The following is a 21774-nucleotide window of genomic DNA, read 5'->3' on the forward strand; positions in this document are numbered from 1 at the left end:
GAGAGAACTGAGCATTTACCGGTGTTGGATCGGCCAGATTTATTTGTTTAAAAAGTAAACAATTATATATACATACCTTTGTTTTTAAATAAAAATTATATTATATATCTTTTTTAATTTTGTTTACCAAAAATGGAATCATGGGTATTGAAAACAATTTTTTAATTCATTTAATGTTATTTTATTTTATTTTTTTATTGAAAATTTTCTTTAAATTTTGTCAATTTCTTTTTTATTCTTTTGTTTTGATATTTTTTGAGAAACTCCAGTTAAACCCGGTTAATTGTACTTAGGCTACTGTAGTATGTTATATACGGATATGATCCCGACACTCTAAATATATTTCTTGAACGCAACGCGTCTCTTAATATCATGGCTCTAACAGCTCTTTACCCCAAACTCGTCGAAAAAGCTCGTTTCATGAACCTAACCTTAGATGACCTTCGTGACAACATTTAAACTCCGTTCCCACGACAGTCAGGTCTACGTAACCGGAACGGACCCGGATTTTATCCGGCCAAGGACTGTCAACTCGGTAGAATTCTGCCGCTACAACAACAACAACATTTAAACTCAACACAACCGTTACAAGAACTACAAGTATAAGACCGTGAACAAACATTGAAAATACGAGCATCTGCACTCTGCCGTTTGTGGGGTATATGTAAATCTAGAAATCTAGCGATCACATGCGCATGCTAACGAAAACGCAGAGCATACACCACATAAGCATTTTACCTGCGCACATGACATGCAGTGAATGAAGAGAACTTTGGGAAAATGCCAGTTGTGTCGGAGAGCCCAATCGTGCTCCGCAATTGGTTTTGTCTCTTGTTATCTCTATTTGGCGACTATTTGCCTTTACGTTCGTTTGCGTTGCTTCAGTTTGGAATCTTCACTCGCCAACAGAGCACATATTCGTGAAATAAGCGCGAAAGATCGGTACGACGGTCGGTCGGTTGGTCGGTCCAGTGTCTGTGCAAGTACATATATAAGACATACAAACGTGCATATATACATACAGATTTTTTATGTACATAAGTACATATGCTATGTACACAAATTTCTCCAAAGTTTACAAAGTGAGCAAATTCTTGTTTTTTTTTATGCAACAAATAGCTGCTAATAAAAATATTTAAAGTACTAGTAGAGATAAAAGCGTTGAATATACCAATTAGTAATGAAAGAAGGGCAAGTGAGTGAGTTGTAGGAGTGAAACCAGAATCGTGCAAAAGACAAAACAATTCGAAATTCGGCATTCAGATGTTCTTGGTAATGGTTGCTTAATAAACCACCATGTATCTGAGTATCTGGTGTATCTGAAAGTGATGCAGCTGTGTGTGTGTGAGTGCGTGTGACCATGTGTTTGTGTAGTGTTGGTGATATTGTATGAGTACATCTTCAGTGCAAGCGGAGCATCGAAAGCGGCTAATGATATACATATCTACATATAAATTTATGTATGTGCATATGTACATACATATATATATATAATATATAAATATGTATGAATTCAATAAGCATATATGTATGTATTTTAAGTAGCAGGGTGATAGCGACGATAGTTGCAATTTACTCAGTGCATACGAATACGCAAATACATAAATACATACATACATATAAATGTTTGTATGTACACATGCAATTCGTAGCTGCCTACTTTCATTGGATTATATGTATGTTGAAACGCATGTTTGCATGTTGTGAGCGCACTCGTTGCATTATCCACTTTCAAAATAGGTCGGCGACACAAGTAAGTTGCTCCCTGTATGATCGGCCGCTTGGGCACTTCTAGAACCACCATCACTCGAAGCAGACTTAGCGTAACAACAAAAATTATTTCTTTGCAAATTGTACGAAATGTCATCGAGTTGATAATCCTTGGACGTGTAAAAATCCGGATCCACTCCGACATTCGTAACAGCTTCGTATAGAACTCTGTACTATTCACTAAGTTTACACTAGAGAGCTTGAAATATATTCTCTGCTAGTCTATACTGTATAAATATTCAGCATACCCTTTCTATCGATCTCTTTTAACGGTTTAGCAAGAAGCTATTGTATTAGTTCCATACTCTATCAAATCAATTAATAAAATTGAGATTTATACAGGTAAACACGTTAACTTCGGCTGCACCGAAACTATAATATCCCTGTTGTTCAAATTGTAGCGTTGTCTTGAATAATAGTTCATGCCAAACTTCGTGAAGATATCTTATCGAATAAAAAAGGTTTGCCATGCAAAAACTTTATTTGGATGGGTCAGTTTTTATGACAGTTATATGCTATAGTGATCCGATATTGGTGAATCTGGCATATGAGCAACTTCTTGCGGAGAAAAGAACGTGTGCAAAATTTCACAGGCAGACGGACATGGCTAAATCAACTCAGCTCGCCGCATCAGCTGGCCATACATGTTGGTTGAAAAGTAAGTAGTGCTTAACAAGAAATAGCACTACTGGCTCCAAATTATGATTTCTCACGTTGGTATATCTGTTGTGAGAACACACGCAAAGTTACAAGTCGTACTGTCAATTAATTCTTTGTTTACAAGCCATTTGAAGTTGACGTGTCAGAGATTTTTTTTAATATGGAAAAAATTTAATATTGCGCAGTGATTAGAGTCTTTGTTTTGAAAGGTTTAAAAGCAAAGGAAATTCATGAACAATTGTTGTGTGAAAGTGTATAAGAAGTCCTTACTTCAAAAGGCACCGTTGAATTTTGGGCTGGTGAATTTAAACGGGGTCGTACTAGGCTTGAAGACAATACACGAGAAGGACGACCAAAAACCGCAACCACACCAGAAATCATTGAGCAATTTCATAATATTGTTATGACTAAGCGTGAAATTGCTAATGCTATAGGCATCTCAGAAGAATGAGTATTTCATATTTTACATGGAAAATTACATATGAAAAAGCTGTTTGGAAAGTTATTGTCGCAGACGTTAACAATTCAACAAAAACTAGATGGGAAAAAATTTCCTCAGCATAATTTGGAGTGTTTTAAGCAGAATAAACCGATTTCTTGCGTCGTTTTATAACTATGTATGAGACTTTGATCTACCACCATAATCCTAAATTGAAATAAGAACGTTTACAGTGGACTGAAGCTGGTTGTTCAGCTCTAAAGCAGGAGAAGTCACAACGATCTGCAAAGAAGGTTATGTTATCAGTTTTTTAAAATGAAAAAGGAATTTTGTTGATTGATTATCTGCAGAAAGGTACAATAATATTATATACTCTGAATATTATTGCAGCCATTTGGATCAGCTGCATGAAAAAATTCGTGAGAAATGACCTGGTTTGCAAAAGACAATGCACCTCCTCACAAAAGAGTTTTAATAAGGACAAAAGTCGACAAATTAAATTTCGAATTGCTTTAGCGTCCACCGTATTCACCAGATTTGGTTCCCAGCGACTACTACCTCTTCAGAAACCTAAAACAATTTCTTCGTGGAAAGCGTTTTTCGTCGAATGAAGAAGCTATTACAGCCGTGGACGGGTATCTTGCAGAGCTTACGGAAAGTCATTATAGGGATGGCATAAAATTATTGGAGAATCATTGGAATAAGTGTGTTGAAGTTAAGGGAGATTATATTGAATAAAAAATATTTTTCGTACCAAAAACAGTATTTGTTCATTTCGAGCGCAGAAACTTTTCAACCAACATGTTCAACGTATCAATATAGTTTTTGGAAGAACTTATTCTGTTATGAAATTTTTACACATTGCAGTAAGCTCTTTTCTGCATTGAGATTCTAGCAAGTGAAGGACAAGTGCTTTATGATATCAAAACATTCGGTGATACTCAGTATATATTCTGGTATCGCTCATAGAAACAAACACACAGAAAAAAATTTGGTTAGAAACTTGTAGGAAAAAAAAAACATGTCCAAGACCCGTAAGAAGTTTGGTGCCAGTTGGAAAAGATAAAGCTGCTAAAAAAGATTCCAAAAAATGCATGGATCTCCTATCAGTTTATGGATCCTATGAAAAGTTTTTTTCATTACATGGCGCATATTTTCCATTGCCTACCAAAAGGCGAACACTAGACAGAAATGCTGTCATTTTTTATGCTGATCGTAAACTGTAATCGCGCTATAGAAGGTCTATTAATCGGACGGCCTTATTGTGACATACTTCTTCAACAGGATCAAATACGTGACGGCCGAGTATGATTCAGTTAGACAAAATGAATAAGAATCTGCTTTAGAAGTGGATATTTTTAAAAATTGTGGCTTCCAATCTCTTGGGAGAATTTCAGAAGCAGCTATTGTAAAATTCTGCCGATTTACCAACTAAAAAGTGTTGGAAGTGTTTGAGATTTGTTTCAAAGGCTCCCAGGGGGGAAATAATTCGTAGAGGGTTGTTTAAATGTTGCTATATTGAATATGAAATATCGACATAAACAAATTTATATATACACATTTTATTAAAACGTTGCTAAAAAATTTGAGGTAAAAACCCCAAATGTGGAACCCTTTATACTTTCAAGTGAAAAAATGATCAGCGAAAAAACCACATATTAAATTATACTTGGTAATTTTAAATTGCAAATCTAATTGACTTTCCAACTAAAAATAGTGGCACATACCGTTGTGTGTGTATTTGTGTGGATGGCTTTACATTTCGCATAATGTTCGCCAAAGCATTTAATTTAATAAAAATTCGTTATTGATGAACAGCAAAAGTTGTGTGTAGCTTAGCGATATTGTTGGCATTCTATTGTTTGTTGTTATTGTTATACCCTGAACAGGATATATTAAGTTTGCCAAGAAGTTTGTAATGCTCAAATAGAAACGTCGGAGACCCTATAAAATATATGTATGTATATATAAATAATAAGCGTGACGAGCTGAATCAATTTAGCCATGTTTGGCTCTCGGTTTTTGAGATATCGAACTGAAACTTTGCACGCTTCCTTTTCTCTATAAGAAGCTGCTTATTTGTCGGAAACGCCGATATCGGACAACTATAGCATATAGCTGTCATACAAACTGAACAATCAAAAACAAATTCTTGTTTGAAAAACTTTTTTGTTTGACGTGATATCTTCATGAAATTCGGCATGGAATATTATTGAAGGCAATTGTATAATCTCCGTACAAATTGGTCAGATCGGATCAATAGAGCATATAGCTGTCATACAAATTAAACGATGAAAATCAAGTTAAAGCTCTCTTTATACCCTTTAATGTTTTAAAAAATGCACCTGTGTAGGGTGTTATAGCTTCAGTGCAGCTGAAGTTTTTGTAATTGTTTTATTTATTTTTTTTTGATTTTTGCAATTGTAACATTTGAATTTCGCAGTCTAGCGCTTAAGTACATTTAATTGGGTTCAAGAGTGTAAATTTCGTCAAATTAAAAATGTGCATAAAATATTACGACAATATTGCTGTTGTTGTTGTTTTTTATTGAATGTTGCATTTGGTGTCGTATTGTATTTTTAGAAATAAGCACAAGTTCCTGAATACATACAAATTCAAATTTTGTAAATGCAGTAAATAACACTATATATGCCACTAATAGCTTAGCTTATTTGAACAAGTATATGACACGTTAATTATACATATATACATACATATGTATGAGTACATACACCCCCAAACCCCACTTGTCTCAATTAATTGGTTGTTGGCAATGTTTTCGTTGTGTGCCGACACACCAATTGCTATAGTAACCAACGTGTTGTCTCCAAATAGGCAGTAACCACTTTATAATGCACAAAAATACACACATACATACAAACGTACAACATTCAAATGCATATCATAAGTATATACATACATATATGTATGTGTGTATGTGTGCGTGTGTACATGAAAAATTGCTCGAACAAGTCTTTGCTAAATATGCCACTAAGCCAGGTGTTTGGCGAGCACAGCAAAGCGCTTAAGTAACGTGCTGACGGTCAGTGACTAAGTTCGCCTAAAAGTCAATGCTCAAGTGTGGTAATGAAATTGTGAAATGTTATTTTGTAAAAAAATGTAAATGATATTGAGAAAAAAATTAAAACAATTATACTAAATTAAGAAACTAGTAGCTGCAAAAAAATACTGAAAAATAAATAAACAACGTGGTGAATGCATAAATATATATACATACATATATGTATATACTTACGTATATATATATATACATGTGCCTGAGGATATCAGAAAATATGCATTTTCAAGCCGTAAGTGATCTTAGTGAAATGCTCAATGCGCTGAGTGAAATCAAATCAAATCAAATCAAAATGCATCAAATGAAATGAAGCTATGAGAAGGAATGAGCGTGTAGTGCTACGAAGTGAAATGTGCAGGAAAAAATATTGATATGATACGCAGCCATCTCATATTCGCACAAATATACTAACTTAATATCTACATACATACATATGTATATATGGACGTATTTACCCAAGTACGGTATCTCGTTAATGCCTTGTAGTATATACTATATACATATGTATCACATAATATATTTTACTGTGTATTTTACTGATTTACTGTTACTTTTAATAGTAAACTACTGTAACATTAACGGCACACGTTATAGACAAATAAAAATATATAAATGCAATAATCCCGTAAAAACGGGATTGAGTTTCGGGATCCCGAAATCATATTGTGTTATAAACGCTTTGTTGTAAATATTACAAGAGCTTGAAAAAAGCTTAAAAATGAATTTGCAATTTTTAAAGACGTAACTACGAGGTTAAGTGCTCGGTATCCCACAATTCTCCAGCTTATCCTATTCCTTAGTAGACGTATTTGCACACACTGTAATAGTTGGCGCGAACTTGCCGGCTTGTAAGTCCCGAAATCTTGTTTAGACCCTCGTAATCCCAGAAAGTCGTTATTAACATGTACATTAGAAAAACTCTATTTGTGCATACTCACTCATACAGCTAATGACAACTGCCGGCAATATAAAAATTTCGGCAAGCTGATGATTATACAAGTAAATATCTTTGGGATCCCGGCACAACATGTGTACGTGCTTCAAAAAATCTAAAAACCCAAACCCAAAGCTGCCATGGAGAACTCGTGATGCTTTAGCAACGTGAAAACTAGATTATTTCTGCGGCATCCACACATTCTTATGGTCCACTATTTATTTTATGATAAACTTATTAGCAGATACACAATAAGATAGTAAATAGATTTTTGCGAAAAACGTATAAGTTTATTTAGTCGCGCTTTAAATATGTGAAATTTTCTACATTACATAGTGCTGACATTAGAAGATTAGTATTTGATATATTCTATTGCAAATATGTTAGAATTTTCTACACTAAGTACACAACTTTTTTGTTAGAAGCGCGAGCTTAGTAAGTAATTTATTGCTTTTGCAAATCTAACAGCGCTTTTCTAGCTAAATATTGCCGAAGTGTTTTATTTTGTGAATTTTTGTAGGCACAAATTTCGGGTTTCTACCTTCGAGATCCCGAAAATAGTAATTTAGTTGTAAGTAAGCTACATATATTATTTCCAGTTTGCAGTTATGTATATGTGCCTTTACTACCTAAAAGAAAGCAAGAATGAGAAATCCCGAAAGGTACGAAACCCTTCAATTTTCGAAATCACGGAATTAAATAACTCAGAACATATACATATGCATATGTTCAGGTATATGCATATGTATGTATGGGCATACCAACATTTTACCGCTCTTGTTCTTATCTCTTTCCTTTGCGCTTATAAGTTCCTTTCTCATGCAATAAGTACACACACACACACATGCATAATATATATGTGTGTATGCATGTAGCTATGTATGTGTGCTCGGATTTACTTGCATGTGTACGTATTTTGTAAGCATATGTTTCTTTTTTATCTAAATGCGTTTCACTGAACTCTGTTTCGCTGTCTATTTGACTCTTTGTCTGTCCCGTCTGTCTGCTTGCCTGCTTGCCTGCCTGCCAGGCCATTAGCCGCACATGTATTCTGTATGACATTTATGTTGCACACTGCGCTTGCAGCAACAATAACCGTCTGCACACATGCATTTTAAAATCTATACATGTGTATGTGTATTCATATGTATGTGTATGTAAACGCGATGGCACACACATTCAACTTCGAAAAAGGTGCTAAAGTGACTCACAAAATTGTACGGCGGCTTGTCGTTATTCAACCGCGCCCATAACTGTGAAACTTTTTCTCCCCACTTTTGAGCTTTGCAGTTGTTCTAAGTGGTCTGGTTGGTTGCTTAGGTAATTCGGGTTTGGTTTATAATATATATCCACCCTCTTCAAAGCGTTTGATGCAGTTCGCAATTGCTTGTTTTGGTTCTTTTGCTGGCACATTACCGTTATAAAATAACATTTGTAGAGAAAGAAAAAGAACAATTGAATCCATCTGATCCAAATCGACAAACAAAAACTACATTTTCACATATTACAAATCTTTATTATCGCCTTCAAAAAAAGTTTTTTTTCAGCCCATACAAGTTCGCCAACACTTAATTCAATTTTTCATACACTTGATATAAGCCTCGGCTGGTATGGTCTTCAGTGCCCTCAGCGAGGCTTTTTCGGTTTCGTTTAATTTATGGAGCGCCATACGTTAGATTGTTGGACAGTTTCGACGTCATTGCTATGCTGATCAACGAAGATGGTTATTGTTGTTAGCAGTGCTGCCGAATTGACTTTTCACGGTCGGTTAAAAATCCGGGTTTGTGTCGGTTACGTTGAAACGACTGTCGTCGAAACGAAATAAGCCGTCATCTCATCCCTCTATTGATGATAATTTGACTACTTATAAGGTTGCTGAGCTTAATGCCATTACGTAGATATCGGGCGTTGTAAGTAATATAAGGCTCTGTGGTTTGCAACTCTTCCAATGTTCATAGCAGACATTAAGGTATTGGGATATTAGTATTCCTCTTTATAATGACCTCAATCGGCCTACAAAAGGCTCAATTCTTGCTAACGGACGGATACCACAATCGTGAAATATAAGTGCTTAGTCCATGGAACTTTGGCAAGTGTCTGTGTCGAGCGCTTGTGAGGTAGCGTTCCAGCCTCAGTCCACGACATGCTTCAAAAGCGCTTAATTTTGCAATAATCTATTCATATTCTGAAACACCGACTACAACAAACATCTTTTAATTGAAAATGATGCCTCCGTGAAAAATTACTCTGTCTAAAACGTATGTTCTTTCATGCCACACCCCTTATATTTATCGTTTCGTTGCGTTTTATTGACGTCAGTTTGTCCGTAAGAATCAAAATTGTGTAGGGTCATGAAGCAGAAAGAGTATACCAAGCAACGCTCTTACGCGAAAGACCTCGCTTGCCTCTAATGAAGGTCTAATCAAACTTACGAGTTCGCAAAAAGCGGAAATAAGCAACTTGAAACCGGTTAAACTAACATTTTCTGTATGTGAATGCGTTATGTGCGAGCCTAATCATTAGCAACCACACACCAACCGGAGGTTTTTCGCCACACGCCATTCGAAACACGATTCAAAGTGGAGAGATGAGTCAAGTAAATGTCAACGCGAGCTCATCAAACCCGCATAACATTATTTATTAAGTATTCATGTCCAGTTTAGCGCTCACTGTGCGCGCGCGCTAAACGCCTACTGTCTAAGAACTTGCAAGCGTTTACTACTCGCTCGCTTCGCCTGCAAACGTGCGGCTGGCAGCAGTGTGAAGGGTGAACTTTTCTTGATATTACCTGCAATTCATGCGATTCATATTTGTAGTTCTGCAACAATGCCAAGCGAAGACTGGTTTCTTCACACACACATATACACATACAGCACACACAGGCAATTGCTGCGCGCATACACATGTAAAAAACCCAACTAACGCGCGCTTCAACACACACACACACATATATATTGAAGAGAGTATGGTAGCGCTTACGTTACTTACGTTGCTTACGTTTCACGTTACGCCTGTAAACACGCTTATGGATATATAGGTACATATGGATGTGTGTGACTTTACTTTGTTAGTGTGCCTGCCGCGCACTAATACCACGACGAAATAGCGCTCATATTCACTACGAGATCACCGCGTATTGGTAGTCTGGCAAACTTGCGACGTTGACGGCCACCAAACGCTGCCCAGCTTAGTTGTTATTATAGTCAGCGCTCGGCTCCAAGCAAGTTTTCAACTTTTCAAGCGTTCTTAGAGCAAATCGGTATTCAACAATTTGAATGTAAACAGCTAAAATGCTTAACTGTTTATTAACAAAAAATAAAAATAAAATTAAAAATTAAACAGTTATTTTGTTGTTATTGTTTATGCTATTTTTGTTTTTTGTTTGAACTAGTTCAGTGCCGTGAGTGTTTGAGAAGTTTTTAATTTTATTTTATTTTTATTATTTCTTAAACATTTTATGGCAATCATTGGGCAGTGTGTTGTGCACGTATGAAAATTTGTAAATATGAGTGTTTGTATGTACGTATCTACATAAGCCAGTGATAGATAAGTGAACGTGTAAAGTGTATTTATTTTCATATTGTGCGCTTCCAAAATGTTGAACGCATAAAAATTATTACCCATCGTCATACATACTCGTACATACATATTTTGTGCACATGTATGGTTGTGGTAGACGCCCCCCTTAAAATACTCGCTCGAAAACCCAATAACACCACCAGAGACCAACAGCAACAACAACAATGATAATAATAATGACAAGCAACGTGGATCACGCTTCAGTAAATAACTCGAATTTCCGTGTTACACTCATTATTTTTTCAATTTGTGTTGTGTTTGTTGTTGTTGTTGTTGTTTTGCTTCTTTTTCGAAGTACAACTTGTGCAATCGTAAAATGGTATAGCTAATTAAAAACGTTGCTTATTGCGTTTAAAGTGTACATAAGTAGAATAGTTTAGCGTAAAGGAAACTATGTAGCATTCATTAAGGCTATAGCCAATACATATGAAGAAAATCGTGAATGAGTGTACATACATACATAAATTTATATGTACATACATTTATATAAGCTATAGTACTTGCGCTTTTCATTCATGCTTGAGTTTTGTAAATATTTTTAATTCTTCAAACTCAAATGACTACCCCCTTGCCTAGTGTAATACAATATTTTTACTGCAAAAAAAAATTATAAAAAAAATTGTAAACAAGAAAAACGTTACTTCGGCTGCACCTAAGCTATAATACCCTACACAGCTGCATTTTTTATAACATAAAAGCGTAAAAAAGATCTTTAACTTGATTTTGATCGGTCGGTTTTGTAGGACAGCTACATGCTATAGCTGTTCGATCTGAACAATTTGTTCATAGATTTTACCGTTATCTTGGAAAATAATTCATGCTAAATTTTGTGAAGGTATCTTGATAAATAAAAAAGTTTTCCATACAAGAATTTGATTTTGATCCGTCAGTTTGCATAACAGCCATTTATAACCTATAGCGACCCGATATCGGTAGTTCCTAAAAATGAGCAGCTTTTTGGCGAAAAAAGTATGTTTGCAAAAATCATCATGCTCGTCATGCTGATCAGTTAGAATATACCTACATACATATACGAGGTGGGTTCAAAGGTAAAGGTGAATTTTGATTTTTCGCGGGCTGTGTACATTTGATAATCGATATTTGGTTTTTGTTATAATCGGACACATACGTTTATCATGTGCTTGTTAGGAGCCAATTTCGATTAGTAGTTTGTTTTTGACAACAGAAAAGATTTGTCACGTTTTTGTGTGCTCTTCGATTTTCGACTTTTGAAAAAAATGGATTAAATAATACATATGTATTAAATATTGCGTTAAAAATGTAAAAAGTGCTCCTCCGCACTAGAAATGTTGACTGTGGCATTCGGTGAGTTCACTTTGTCTCCAAAACGTATTTATAACTGGTTCAAGCGCTTTACAGACGGCCGAGAAGATGTTGCTGACGATGAGCATCCTGAGGTGCGACCCCGTCAACAAGCGAAGAAAACATCGAAACAGTAAAAAGAATTGTTCTTGAATTCGTCGATCACTATTAGGGAAGTTGCAGAGGAGAGAGAGAGAGAGAGTTGGCATATCAATCGGCTCATGCCATTCGATTTCCTGGAAGGTTTGGGCATGAAACGTGTAGCAGCGAAGTTTGTTCCGAAATTGCTAAAATATGGATGGATTCTGCATCACGATAATGCACCAACTCACACATTAATGCTTTTTCGTGATTTTCGGCCAAAAACCAAACCGCAATCATGCCTCAACCACCATATTCACCAGATTTGGTTCCTTGCGACTTTTTCTATTCCCAAAACTATAAAAACCAATAAAAGAAAGCGTTTTGTCACAATTGATGAGATCAAGTCAGAATCGAAGAAAGAGCTAATGGCCATACAGAAAAACGCATTTCAGAAGTTCTTCGAGGATTGGAAAAAGCGTTGACACAAAATAGACATTGATGAATAAATAAAAAAGTACGTTTAAAAAAAAAAAATTCACAATTCACCTATTTCTTTGAACACACCTCGTATACTTTAAAAAGTCTCCGACGTTTTTTTTTTCTGTTACTACAAACTTCGTGGCAAACTTATTATACTCTGTTTAGGGTATAAAAATAAAAAATTCCAAAAAAAAACTATAAAAAAGATATAAAATAAAAAAAAAGTTGTAAGTAAAATAAATAAAGATTTAAAAATAATATGAGTAAATAAAATATTCTATTTTACAAAAACAAGATCACATTTGCCACATGTATTTTTATTACAAAAATGTACAATACATACATATGTACATACCTAAGCAGATAAACAATTTCTTGTTTGATTTTTGTTTTTTTATTTTTCCATTCACTTGTTTGATACAGTTCACATTATTACTATATTTGTGCTAAAAATGTTTATTAGCTTATTGCCATTTTTGTTGTTGCTCATTGCGCACAACTTTCATTGTTTATGTTAAGTTGCAGCAGATATATTTATGGGCATGTACAAATATTTGTTTGTATTTGTATTAGCTGCACACGATTTTCCGCAATGTACCGCTAATTCTTTTCGATCTCTAAATTATTTGACCTCTCCGTGTCATTTAAATGCAAATGAGCGAGTGTATAAGACACAGTTCTATGCTTATACCACACATGTTTGTATGTTTGCGAATATACGAATATTTATTAATCTTGACTATAATGTCAATTTTAAGTGCTTACAATATAATATAAGTGGGTCCTAGAAGGTCTAAGACTTAATTTTTATGTTCCCTAAAAAAATAGTATTTAAAAATTTTGTATAAAAATATATAAGCAAAGGGAGAGCGAAAGGTACTTAGACAAAAAGTAAATTTATTTTTTCGGTTCGAAAAAAATTATCCGAAATTTGTATTAAAAAAACAAATTAAATAAATTTTCTCAAATATATATATTTTTTTACAAAAATATTTTATATAAATAAAATCTATGTTATTACTAAAAAACTGATGAAGTTCATCAGAAGTACGGGGTGGTTCAGAGAGGAGCCAATAGAGTGAGGATATCACAGTATCAGTGGTATCACAATGGGCCTCCTAAAGGCCTAAGTGTGTGAATGACAGCCACTTTACCTACCTACCTATTACTAAAAAAATACATATCTAAAAAAGAATTTAATTCTATAAGTATTTTTTTTTTCAAATACTTTTGCAAAAATAAAATATATGATATTATTAAAACAAAATTAATTCGCGTGTTAAGGTTTTGTTATCCCTAAAAATATTTTTTTCTAAAACTTTGCACAAAGTTTTGTAAAAATAAACAAAAAAAATTTATTCTACATGTTTTTTTTCAAACACTTTTTTATAAATAATTTTCTACGAAAAATTTTCTCTCGTCACTCTATCGAAAGAAATTCTTAATTCTGCAACATGCTAAAACATTAATAATTTACACGCGTCTGTTGTCTTCTCCTTATTGTAGACTATAATCCGAATTAGTTATTAGGTCTCATCCGACAAATTGCGTTAACGTTTCACTTTTGTAAAAACACTCTGTGACACTGTAGCCTACTTCCTTCCGCCGATAATCATGCAAATTAAATGTGTCTGAAATCGAAAATAAGGTATTTCCTAATCTCGAACAAGTAATCTTGAATGGAAGCAAATATAGCAAGTAAACAAATGAAAGCAAGCTGATAAGCGCTGAGTTAAAAATAAAACTTGTTAAGACAGACTTATCGAGAGCTTAACTGAGCTTACGCATGCGTCTATTTCTTAAACCCATCACGTTGGCATCAAACGAGTTCAAGAGTTATCTATGGGTTATGCCGTTTTGAGTTCTAACTCATGTCCATTTATCATACTCATCGAGAATGATGCGTTAACGAAGTGCTTAAACTAACCTTAAATTTCAGTAAGATTATGGCATAAGATTGATGCCTTGTTTAAGATTTATAATTGTATATAATCTAAACTAATTTTTATTTTGTTTTATTATTAAATGATATGTAGTAAAGCATATTACCATTTAGAAATTCTTATGATAACGTTCGCTTCGATTTGCTTTGACAGATAAGTACGAGGTAAGCATTTTTTTGAGTACGTACGCACATAAAAAGTTTTTAAGGTCGAAGTTGTATATAAACCAGCCGTTACAGCCAGTCTAATGTTTATTAAAGAGGAAGAACTAGAAAGACTAGCTCTTGTAGAATTTTTCTTCGGTGTTATGAAGCATTTTCACAAAAACGGAGCCAAACAAGTTTTGCGCAATTTTCCAAACGGATATTAATAATGAATCTACAGGAAGCCTGTACTTATTTCACACCAGTAAACCTTCGTATTTAAGTGTTCTATTCAACCACTTAAAAGACACCTGCTCAAAGCGCGACCTGGCGCTAATAGAGTGAGTAATATAGTTGCACATAAAAAAACCAAAACAATGTGGGTCATTGCCGTCATAGGAGGCCTCTGGGCTTGAAATCTAAAACGGCTATCGAATTTTCATATTCTACAGAAATTTCACAAGACCACTGCTTTTAGCAACAACACACATTTAACACCTGAATAAGATATCCGCCAGTTATGTGGCAAGCGCGGCGCTAACAGCCGATAAGACAGCGCGTCAGTGAGGCAGTCAAGCGACGCGGAAAGACTCACTCAAACATGAAATATGAGCTGAACTGCAGTGCAATATTGCAAGCCGTCGGCAGCGTATTTGCACAGACTATTTAACTGCAATATTTACATATTTATATGGAGTGTATATATGTGTGTGTACTTGATAAATAAATTTACACAGGCTTTGGCGCAATTGCACTGACATGTTTCCTAACTTCGCTTTTTTCTTCTTTCACATTTGCAGTTTGAATAGCATTCGAAGGTAGTGTTGGCGGTAAAATAGCATACAACTATAACAAAGAGAAAGTTATGTTCAAAACAAGTAATGCTGGCAACAGCACAACAACAGAAGAACGTGATCGTCTAACAGATGGCGAAAAGTCACGAGCTTCCCATCGATCCCGACCATTTTCTAGTCTTCCACGACGTTTCTCTTCGGCCAAGAACTGCGCTGTAGCGGAGACTGATGCAGAGCGTATGCATGCTTTGGGGAATGAGAGCGCCCAACTGAGAGACGTGAAGGCAGCAAGAAGTTTATCCCGCTTAAATACGCTTAACTATGATAATGCTGCAATAGATTTAGATGAGGGTAGCTTAGGAAGCACAAAGCATAGCTTTCAAATTAGTAGTTTGGATATTTTTCCACAAATAAGTAATAGCAACGACACAACGGTCTCGATGGAGATGGAGCAGTTGCAAGATATAAGACGTGAGGATATTTTCCCACACGAGCGCACACCGACTGATTCATCGTGGGATGGCAGCGATCTTGAAAACGAATCCATGCGTTCAACAGATATGAGCGACTATACGCCCGACGATGCGACACGTGTGCTCAATGAGCTCGACACGATCTTAGATATACATGGTGCGACGCAGCTAACCGCGACCAATTCATTGGAGACCAAAGTCGAAGACTGTTTATTGGATTTAGATAATTATCTAGAAGAGATGGACGATTATAGTTTTAGTAATAATGATGATGAAGATAAGAGTTCGACGGAGTTGGCGCGTACACCAAGCCCGAAACGTATACATACCCGACAGCGGAATCGTTCATTGCCTATGAGTCGTAAAAAGAGTGCACAACTGAATGCCGCTCAGCAGAATGAGGAAGCAAGCGCTGCAGGTGGCAGCATTGAACGCGGTCAGCTGCTGAGACGCACAATTACCTCACCGAAGGAAAAGTTGTACGAGGGTAGGTTAAAGTGTAATTTCTCAGTAATTTATACATGTATTTAAATCAGAAACTATAACTCTACTTTCAGATCTTATGGAGCATTTAGAGCGCACACCGCGTGAAGTTACACGCCTGTCCAGCGAGGAGGCTTTCAATGAACTCTTCATAACTGAGGATAACAATGCGTGCACAAATTTGCAGCCAACAGATCCACCACCTTGGAGGGAGGCAACATTCGACGCATGTCACGACGATCAAGCTTTAGCCGGTAATGATGACTTGACCGCTACGCGTCATACCGATTTCACAGAACATCACAGTATTAGCGCACAAAACGACGAGACGCCAGCAACGAATGCAATAGCAGCAGCAGAGACTTTGCCTTTGCGACCCGAGCTCAGACGTTGCCACTCACAGAATCGTCTGAGCACCACTAGTACCAACAGCCGCACTGAAATGCTAACACAAGAAGATATATTTAATAATTTATTACTACAAAACGATAACACCAGCAGCACTTTGGTGAATAGACCGCGACAATTTGGGCGACGTGCAGCAGGTCAACCGCCTGTACTCTCTGTACGACCCGACATACTAGAGGGTAATCACAGCTTCGGCTCGAGTGGTAACAACCAACGGCCACAGAGCGCGCCTGCAATTACCACAGCGACGCGTCAAGCGCGTAACGCCACACACGCCGCCGAGGAGCGTCACACGAACTTCTTGGTGGGTTCGGATGTGAGTTCAGCGCATACGTCGCGTAATTCCAGTCCCATCACCATCGTATCCAGCACAGACTCTGCATCGACATCGCCCTCAACCAATGGTGGTCACACGGCGGCTATGACACTTGTCACAAACGGTCATTACGATCAAACGGGTGCGGAGCATAACAACACTACACACGCAAGCGCGCAGGGCAGCGATAAGGAGTGGCCACATATGTGCAGTCGCGCCTTCGCACTCCTCTGCTGCACTGTGGGTCTTTTTAATGTGTCACGCTTTGCGGTGCTGACCATTGAGTATGGTGGTAACTTTGTCTTGCAATTCTTTTTGCTCTCCATACTATTTGGCATACCGCTTTTCTTGTTGCACATGTGTTTGGGCTCAAGAATCAAGGCTGGCCCGGTGTCAATGTGGAAGATCAGTCCTATATGTCGTGGCATCGGTATTGCTTTGGTGTTGGTGCAATGTTTCATTGCTATTTACTCGACCGTCGCGGTGGCTTGGGTGGTAATCTATCTGCGTGACACATTTCCACACAAAGGACAGGACGGTTACATGTGGCAGGAAATGATTAACCCCTATCGACGCGGCACAAATGGCTCTGCGAATGTAACAGAAAGCATTACTGATTATTTTAATATTGTTGTGCTGCAGCGTTTGCACCTTCTGAATCCAGCGGATGGTGGTAATATACGATTTCGTGTGAGTAATCGGGTGAGTGATGCGGATGAAATTTCGTTCGGTCTTTTAGTCTTATCTAATCAATTTATTTTAACTTAAATTGTAGTTGGCCTTCAATTTGACCATTATTTGGGTTGTCGTATTCCTAATTTTGTGCAAAGGTCTGAGATCGTTCGGCAATGCGGTTTTTCTGCTCATCCTTTTGCCACTCGTCGCATTGGCAGTCGTGATTTGTAAACTACTCTATATTGTGGATCCCGTAAAATTACAGGTAAATAAAGGAGGTATTTTGGAAGTTTCCGACGGGACCTTTAAACTATCCTCGACCGGCCAAAATTTGCTTAAATTCGGTCGAGTTCACAGGCTCAGCTTTTAACTGACAGCACTGACAGATTGTCTTTGCAGTCTGTATTCTGAAAAAACGTTTTCTAAAGACCTCTACAATATGAGTGCTTTCATAGCTTGAGAGTCCTTTATATTACTTCAATCAGATAAACTGTCGACTTGTTTAAAAACTCCCTTGTATCAGAGTACCTCATTCTTATAACGCATAAGATACCGTAAAAGATCAATTAACTTATATCTATGTATGCTTCCGTAACTGTAGTTGTGCAATCAGTTTGAAGCTGAGCTTGAGTCGTAGATTAAGTTGCGTGTTTAAATATATGGACTAATTCAATAACTAATGTATTTGAACTCAATGGCTTGGGCCCCTCCTAATATTTGAAAGTATCGTGTGATTAAAATTTACTTATTTCGTCACAGAGCGTCATCACCACAACGGACTTCAGTGACTTCTTCGAAAATTCCAAAATGTGGGTTGCTGCAGCACAGGAAGTATTCCTAACTTGGGGTCTACTTGGCTCCTCAGTAATCTCCATCACAAGCTGTGGACATCCGCCTAGTCGCAGTGAAATATCACTAAGACGCGATGCTATCTTTGCCATAACGCTTACATTGTTCAGTCTATCAATGGCAGCAATGCTGGGCACACTATGTGTTCTTATACTAAATCAGCATTCCTACATTTATGTGCCGGGTTCGTTTGGTAAGTCGTACATCTATTTAAAAACGACACACAAATAATAAACTTTGTTTATACAATAGAATCACTCGAATCGTCAAAGTCCGTCTTCGCGCCAGAATCCATAACCAACTTGAATATAATTTCAATACCAGCGAAATGGATGCCACATTACTCCAGTTTTATTGGAGAGTCATATCGGCGACAGCTAACACATCAAGAGAGCGGCTACCAAGCTTTACGTTTCGTCAGCGAAATTCTTCCGGCCACATTGATAGCGTCACGTGCCAACGTCTCGTGGGTTTGGGCTGCTGTGATTTTCGGCGCCTTAACCCTGTTGGGCATATCACAATTGTGCGCCATGTGGAAACCTATTTCCAGCGCATTGGGTAATTCAATTAGCGCTGTTTTATTGAGTTGCGTCACTGCCATGCTCTTGGGTGTACCCTTCACCACCGAAATCGGCATATCCATACTATATTATATGGATTTGGTGCTAGGTGGCTCATGGTTTGTGGCTATTCTTTGGACGGCACAGATATTTGGTGTATTCTTGATACGCGGACGTCCATACAATGGTGATGATTTAGTAAATAAATTAAAGTTTACGAACACGCTGTCCGCGTTTGTCGCCTTGGCATGGAATGTTTTACTTCCAATTGGTTTGATAACATTATCGGTGGTCAGCTATAAGTCATCGTTTTCGAATCAGTTCTATTATTGGCGTGGCAAGTCGTACTTCACCTACTGGGCCAGGAAAGTGGCAGCTTCATTGCAAATTGGTTTCCTGCTACTAATACCGGTTACAGCGATTATACAAATTTATCGATATTTAACAAATGGACCGCCGGATATTTTGGATGTAAGTATATCAGTTGAGGTGTGGAGATAGTGAACAAGAGAGGGGGAGATCGGGAACAATTCCTCCCAGTCCCGAAACTCACAGGGGGGCCCGGTGCTCTGCAACAACTTACAATATATATAATTTCAATAAATTGATGGATCAGGGGACCTGCATTTTATATTCTCCGGGATTTTCTCTCCATGGCTCTGTGTTGGCAGTAACGAAATATCAACTGATGCTTCTAAAATTAAATATTAGGGGTTCATAAGGGATAAGGCATGTTTTCTCAAAAAGATAACCAGTGGTTCAGTGGTAGCACTAACATTCGAAGCATACAGCAAAGCAAAAAAAGGAAGTAATCTCACACTTTTCCATCCCATTATAACAATTTTTTCGAGAAAACTATAAAGAACTAAGAGTTGTTTCTTCCCCGCCTCTAGGTCTCATACTTTATCATTCAAACATACCAAACAAATTCCGTTAAAACTATAAAGCGCTTAGAATTATTCATTCTCCGATGCTTGGGCTACATTTTTTTGAAACGAAATACTACATTAAATTCGTAGGAATTTCAGCAAGAACTTGGTAGTATATATTTTAGTTCGGAAGTTCATTTTTCTAATTAATTTTGCATCGGAAAGTTTTTGGAAAGGTTTCTTTGTACAGGAAACCTATAGTTCGTAATAAAATAGATATGTTCAAACATTTTAAGGGGTTATATATTTAATCATATTTTACTACTGTGTTACTAACACATTTCAATATTGAGCCATGATCTTCAATTCGTTTTAGTAGTATTAATGTTTCATCTGCTTCTCTCGAAGAATAGTATAGACTAAGTAAATAAACTTCCAATTTATAGCGTCGAAGCTCATCTAGAATGAATGTAAAATTATAGAGATTACTGTATATAACAAATAAGCATTATTTTTTCTGATCGAAAATTTTCAAAGCACCACTAAGTATTCTCACTCAACTTTCCAGCGCATCCAATTGCTCTATCGTCCCGGCGACAGTTTACATGAAATACGCAACAGTTCCTTAAGCGATCGCAGTAGAACCGACTACAGTCGAGGCGGTGGCAACGGCGCCGTTGGAAATCTCGAACTCAACTCTTATCAGGCACAAGATGATGCACCGCCAAAATATACGCCACCACCATCTTACACCACAGCGACTGGAGCGCGTTTCGCCAAGATACTACGACAAAGCATACGACGTAGTGTACGCCGGTAAGTACAACACAAGTTAAACTTCATTACGAACCAGTTTTAATGTTTCGCTATCTCTCCCAAATCAATGGCTTAGTGTGCTCGGTGAACGCAGTCGCGCACGTCCCATACTCACCATCGACTCGGAGAGTAATCAACCCACCACATCGCTACATACACACGAATTAGATGCTCCACATTACACCAGCGCCGATATACCCATTACAAATACGGCGCTCACAACATCGGATCAGCAGCAAACGTTCCCATGCAGCTCAGGTGAGCAATTGCAGCGCTCACTGTCGCTCGGCCGTAAGTTAACTGTTAAGCAACAACACCAACAACATCACACAATTGGCGGCGGCGGTGTACGCAGTCAACGTTCAATCACAACAGATGCTGGACAGCGCAATTTACGTGGTGCACCTTACACCGCAGACGACGTGGTCACCGTGCTGCGTTCGACTTCGCATGCGACTGCACAGATGCGCCCCGATACCGTAGCGGTAGTGTCGCCTTCAACGCCCGAACACTGCGAACTCTCGGCCAATAACTATTCATCGTTCCGTTCGATTGAGAATTTGGTGACGAATGCAGCGCCGATGGCGCGCAGCGCAGCGTTCACAGCAGCTGCGACGTCGCGCGACGAGGACGCTAACGAAAACGGAAGTAATACATCTGTGATTTAAAGGAAAAGTGAGAAAACGGAGTGGAACTAAGCAAAGTAAACTAAATGTGTTTTTGCGTGTACTATGTATGTAAATAGTTATATAATAAAAGTGTATGAGTGTAATAAATAATTACGAGTATGATAAATAATGCAAATAATAAATAATAAATTAATACTAATTGTCTGAATATTTGAGATTTTCGATTTTTCAGTTTTAATTTTCTATCGTAATTGTCTCTATTATGCTCTCCATTAGAGTACATTTTCCAATTAGGCAGTCATGTGTGTTGTCCTTTGACACCTTCTTTTGAGCTTTAATTACATTAGTTGTGTGTGCGTGTGCTTTCACACCCTTAATTGAAGTGGGTACCCACATCTAAGAGGCCTGATTTTGTGAGAAGATTTAATTATAAATTGCTCACCAACAAATTAATTGAGCACACACACA

At 37.2% G+C, this 21774-nt stretch overlaps 1 protein-coding gene across 4 annotated transcripts; it reads left to right on the forward strand.

Annotated features, from left to right (window-relative positions):
- Positions 1-881: 881 nt before the first annotated feature.
- Positions 882-21516, forward strand: bdg (sodium-dependent transporter bedraggled). Of its 4 annotated transcripts, none has more exons than XM_014235345.3 (8): positions 882-1082; positions 15235-16188; positions 16238-17610; positions 17684-17848; positions 18343-18625; positions 18685-19463; positions 20430-20677; positions 20754-21516. In XM_014235345.3, exons 2-8 carry the CDS (start codon positions 15300-15302, stop codon positions 21343-21345), a joined length of 4329 nt encoding a protein of 1442 aa, XP_014090820.2. In that variant the 5' UTR covers positions 882-1082; positions 15235-15299; the 3' UTR covers positions 21346-21516. The 4 variants fall into 4 exon arrangements, with proteins under 4 accessions (XP_014090820.2, XP_069963843.1, XP_014090827.2 ...); XM_070107742.1 differs by having other exon boundaries at positions 16238-17598; XM_014235352.3 differs by having other exon boundaries at positions 16259-17610.
- Positions 21517-21774: the final 258 nt, after the last annotated feature.

Source organism: Bactrocera oleae, chromosome 4 (assembly GCF_042242935.1).
Source record: "Bactrocera oleae isolate idBacOlea1 chromosome 4, idBacOlea1, whole genome shotgun sequence".
Classification (NCBI taxonomy): Eukaryota; Metazoa; Arthropoda; class Insecta; order Diptera; family Tephritidae; genus Bactrocera; species Bactrocera oleae.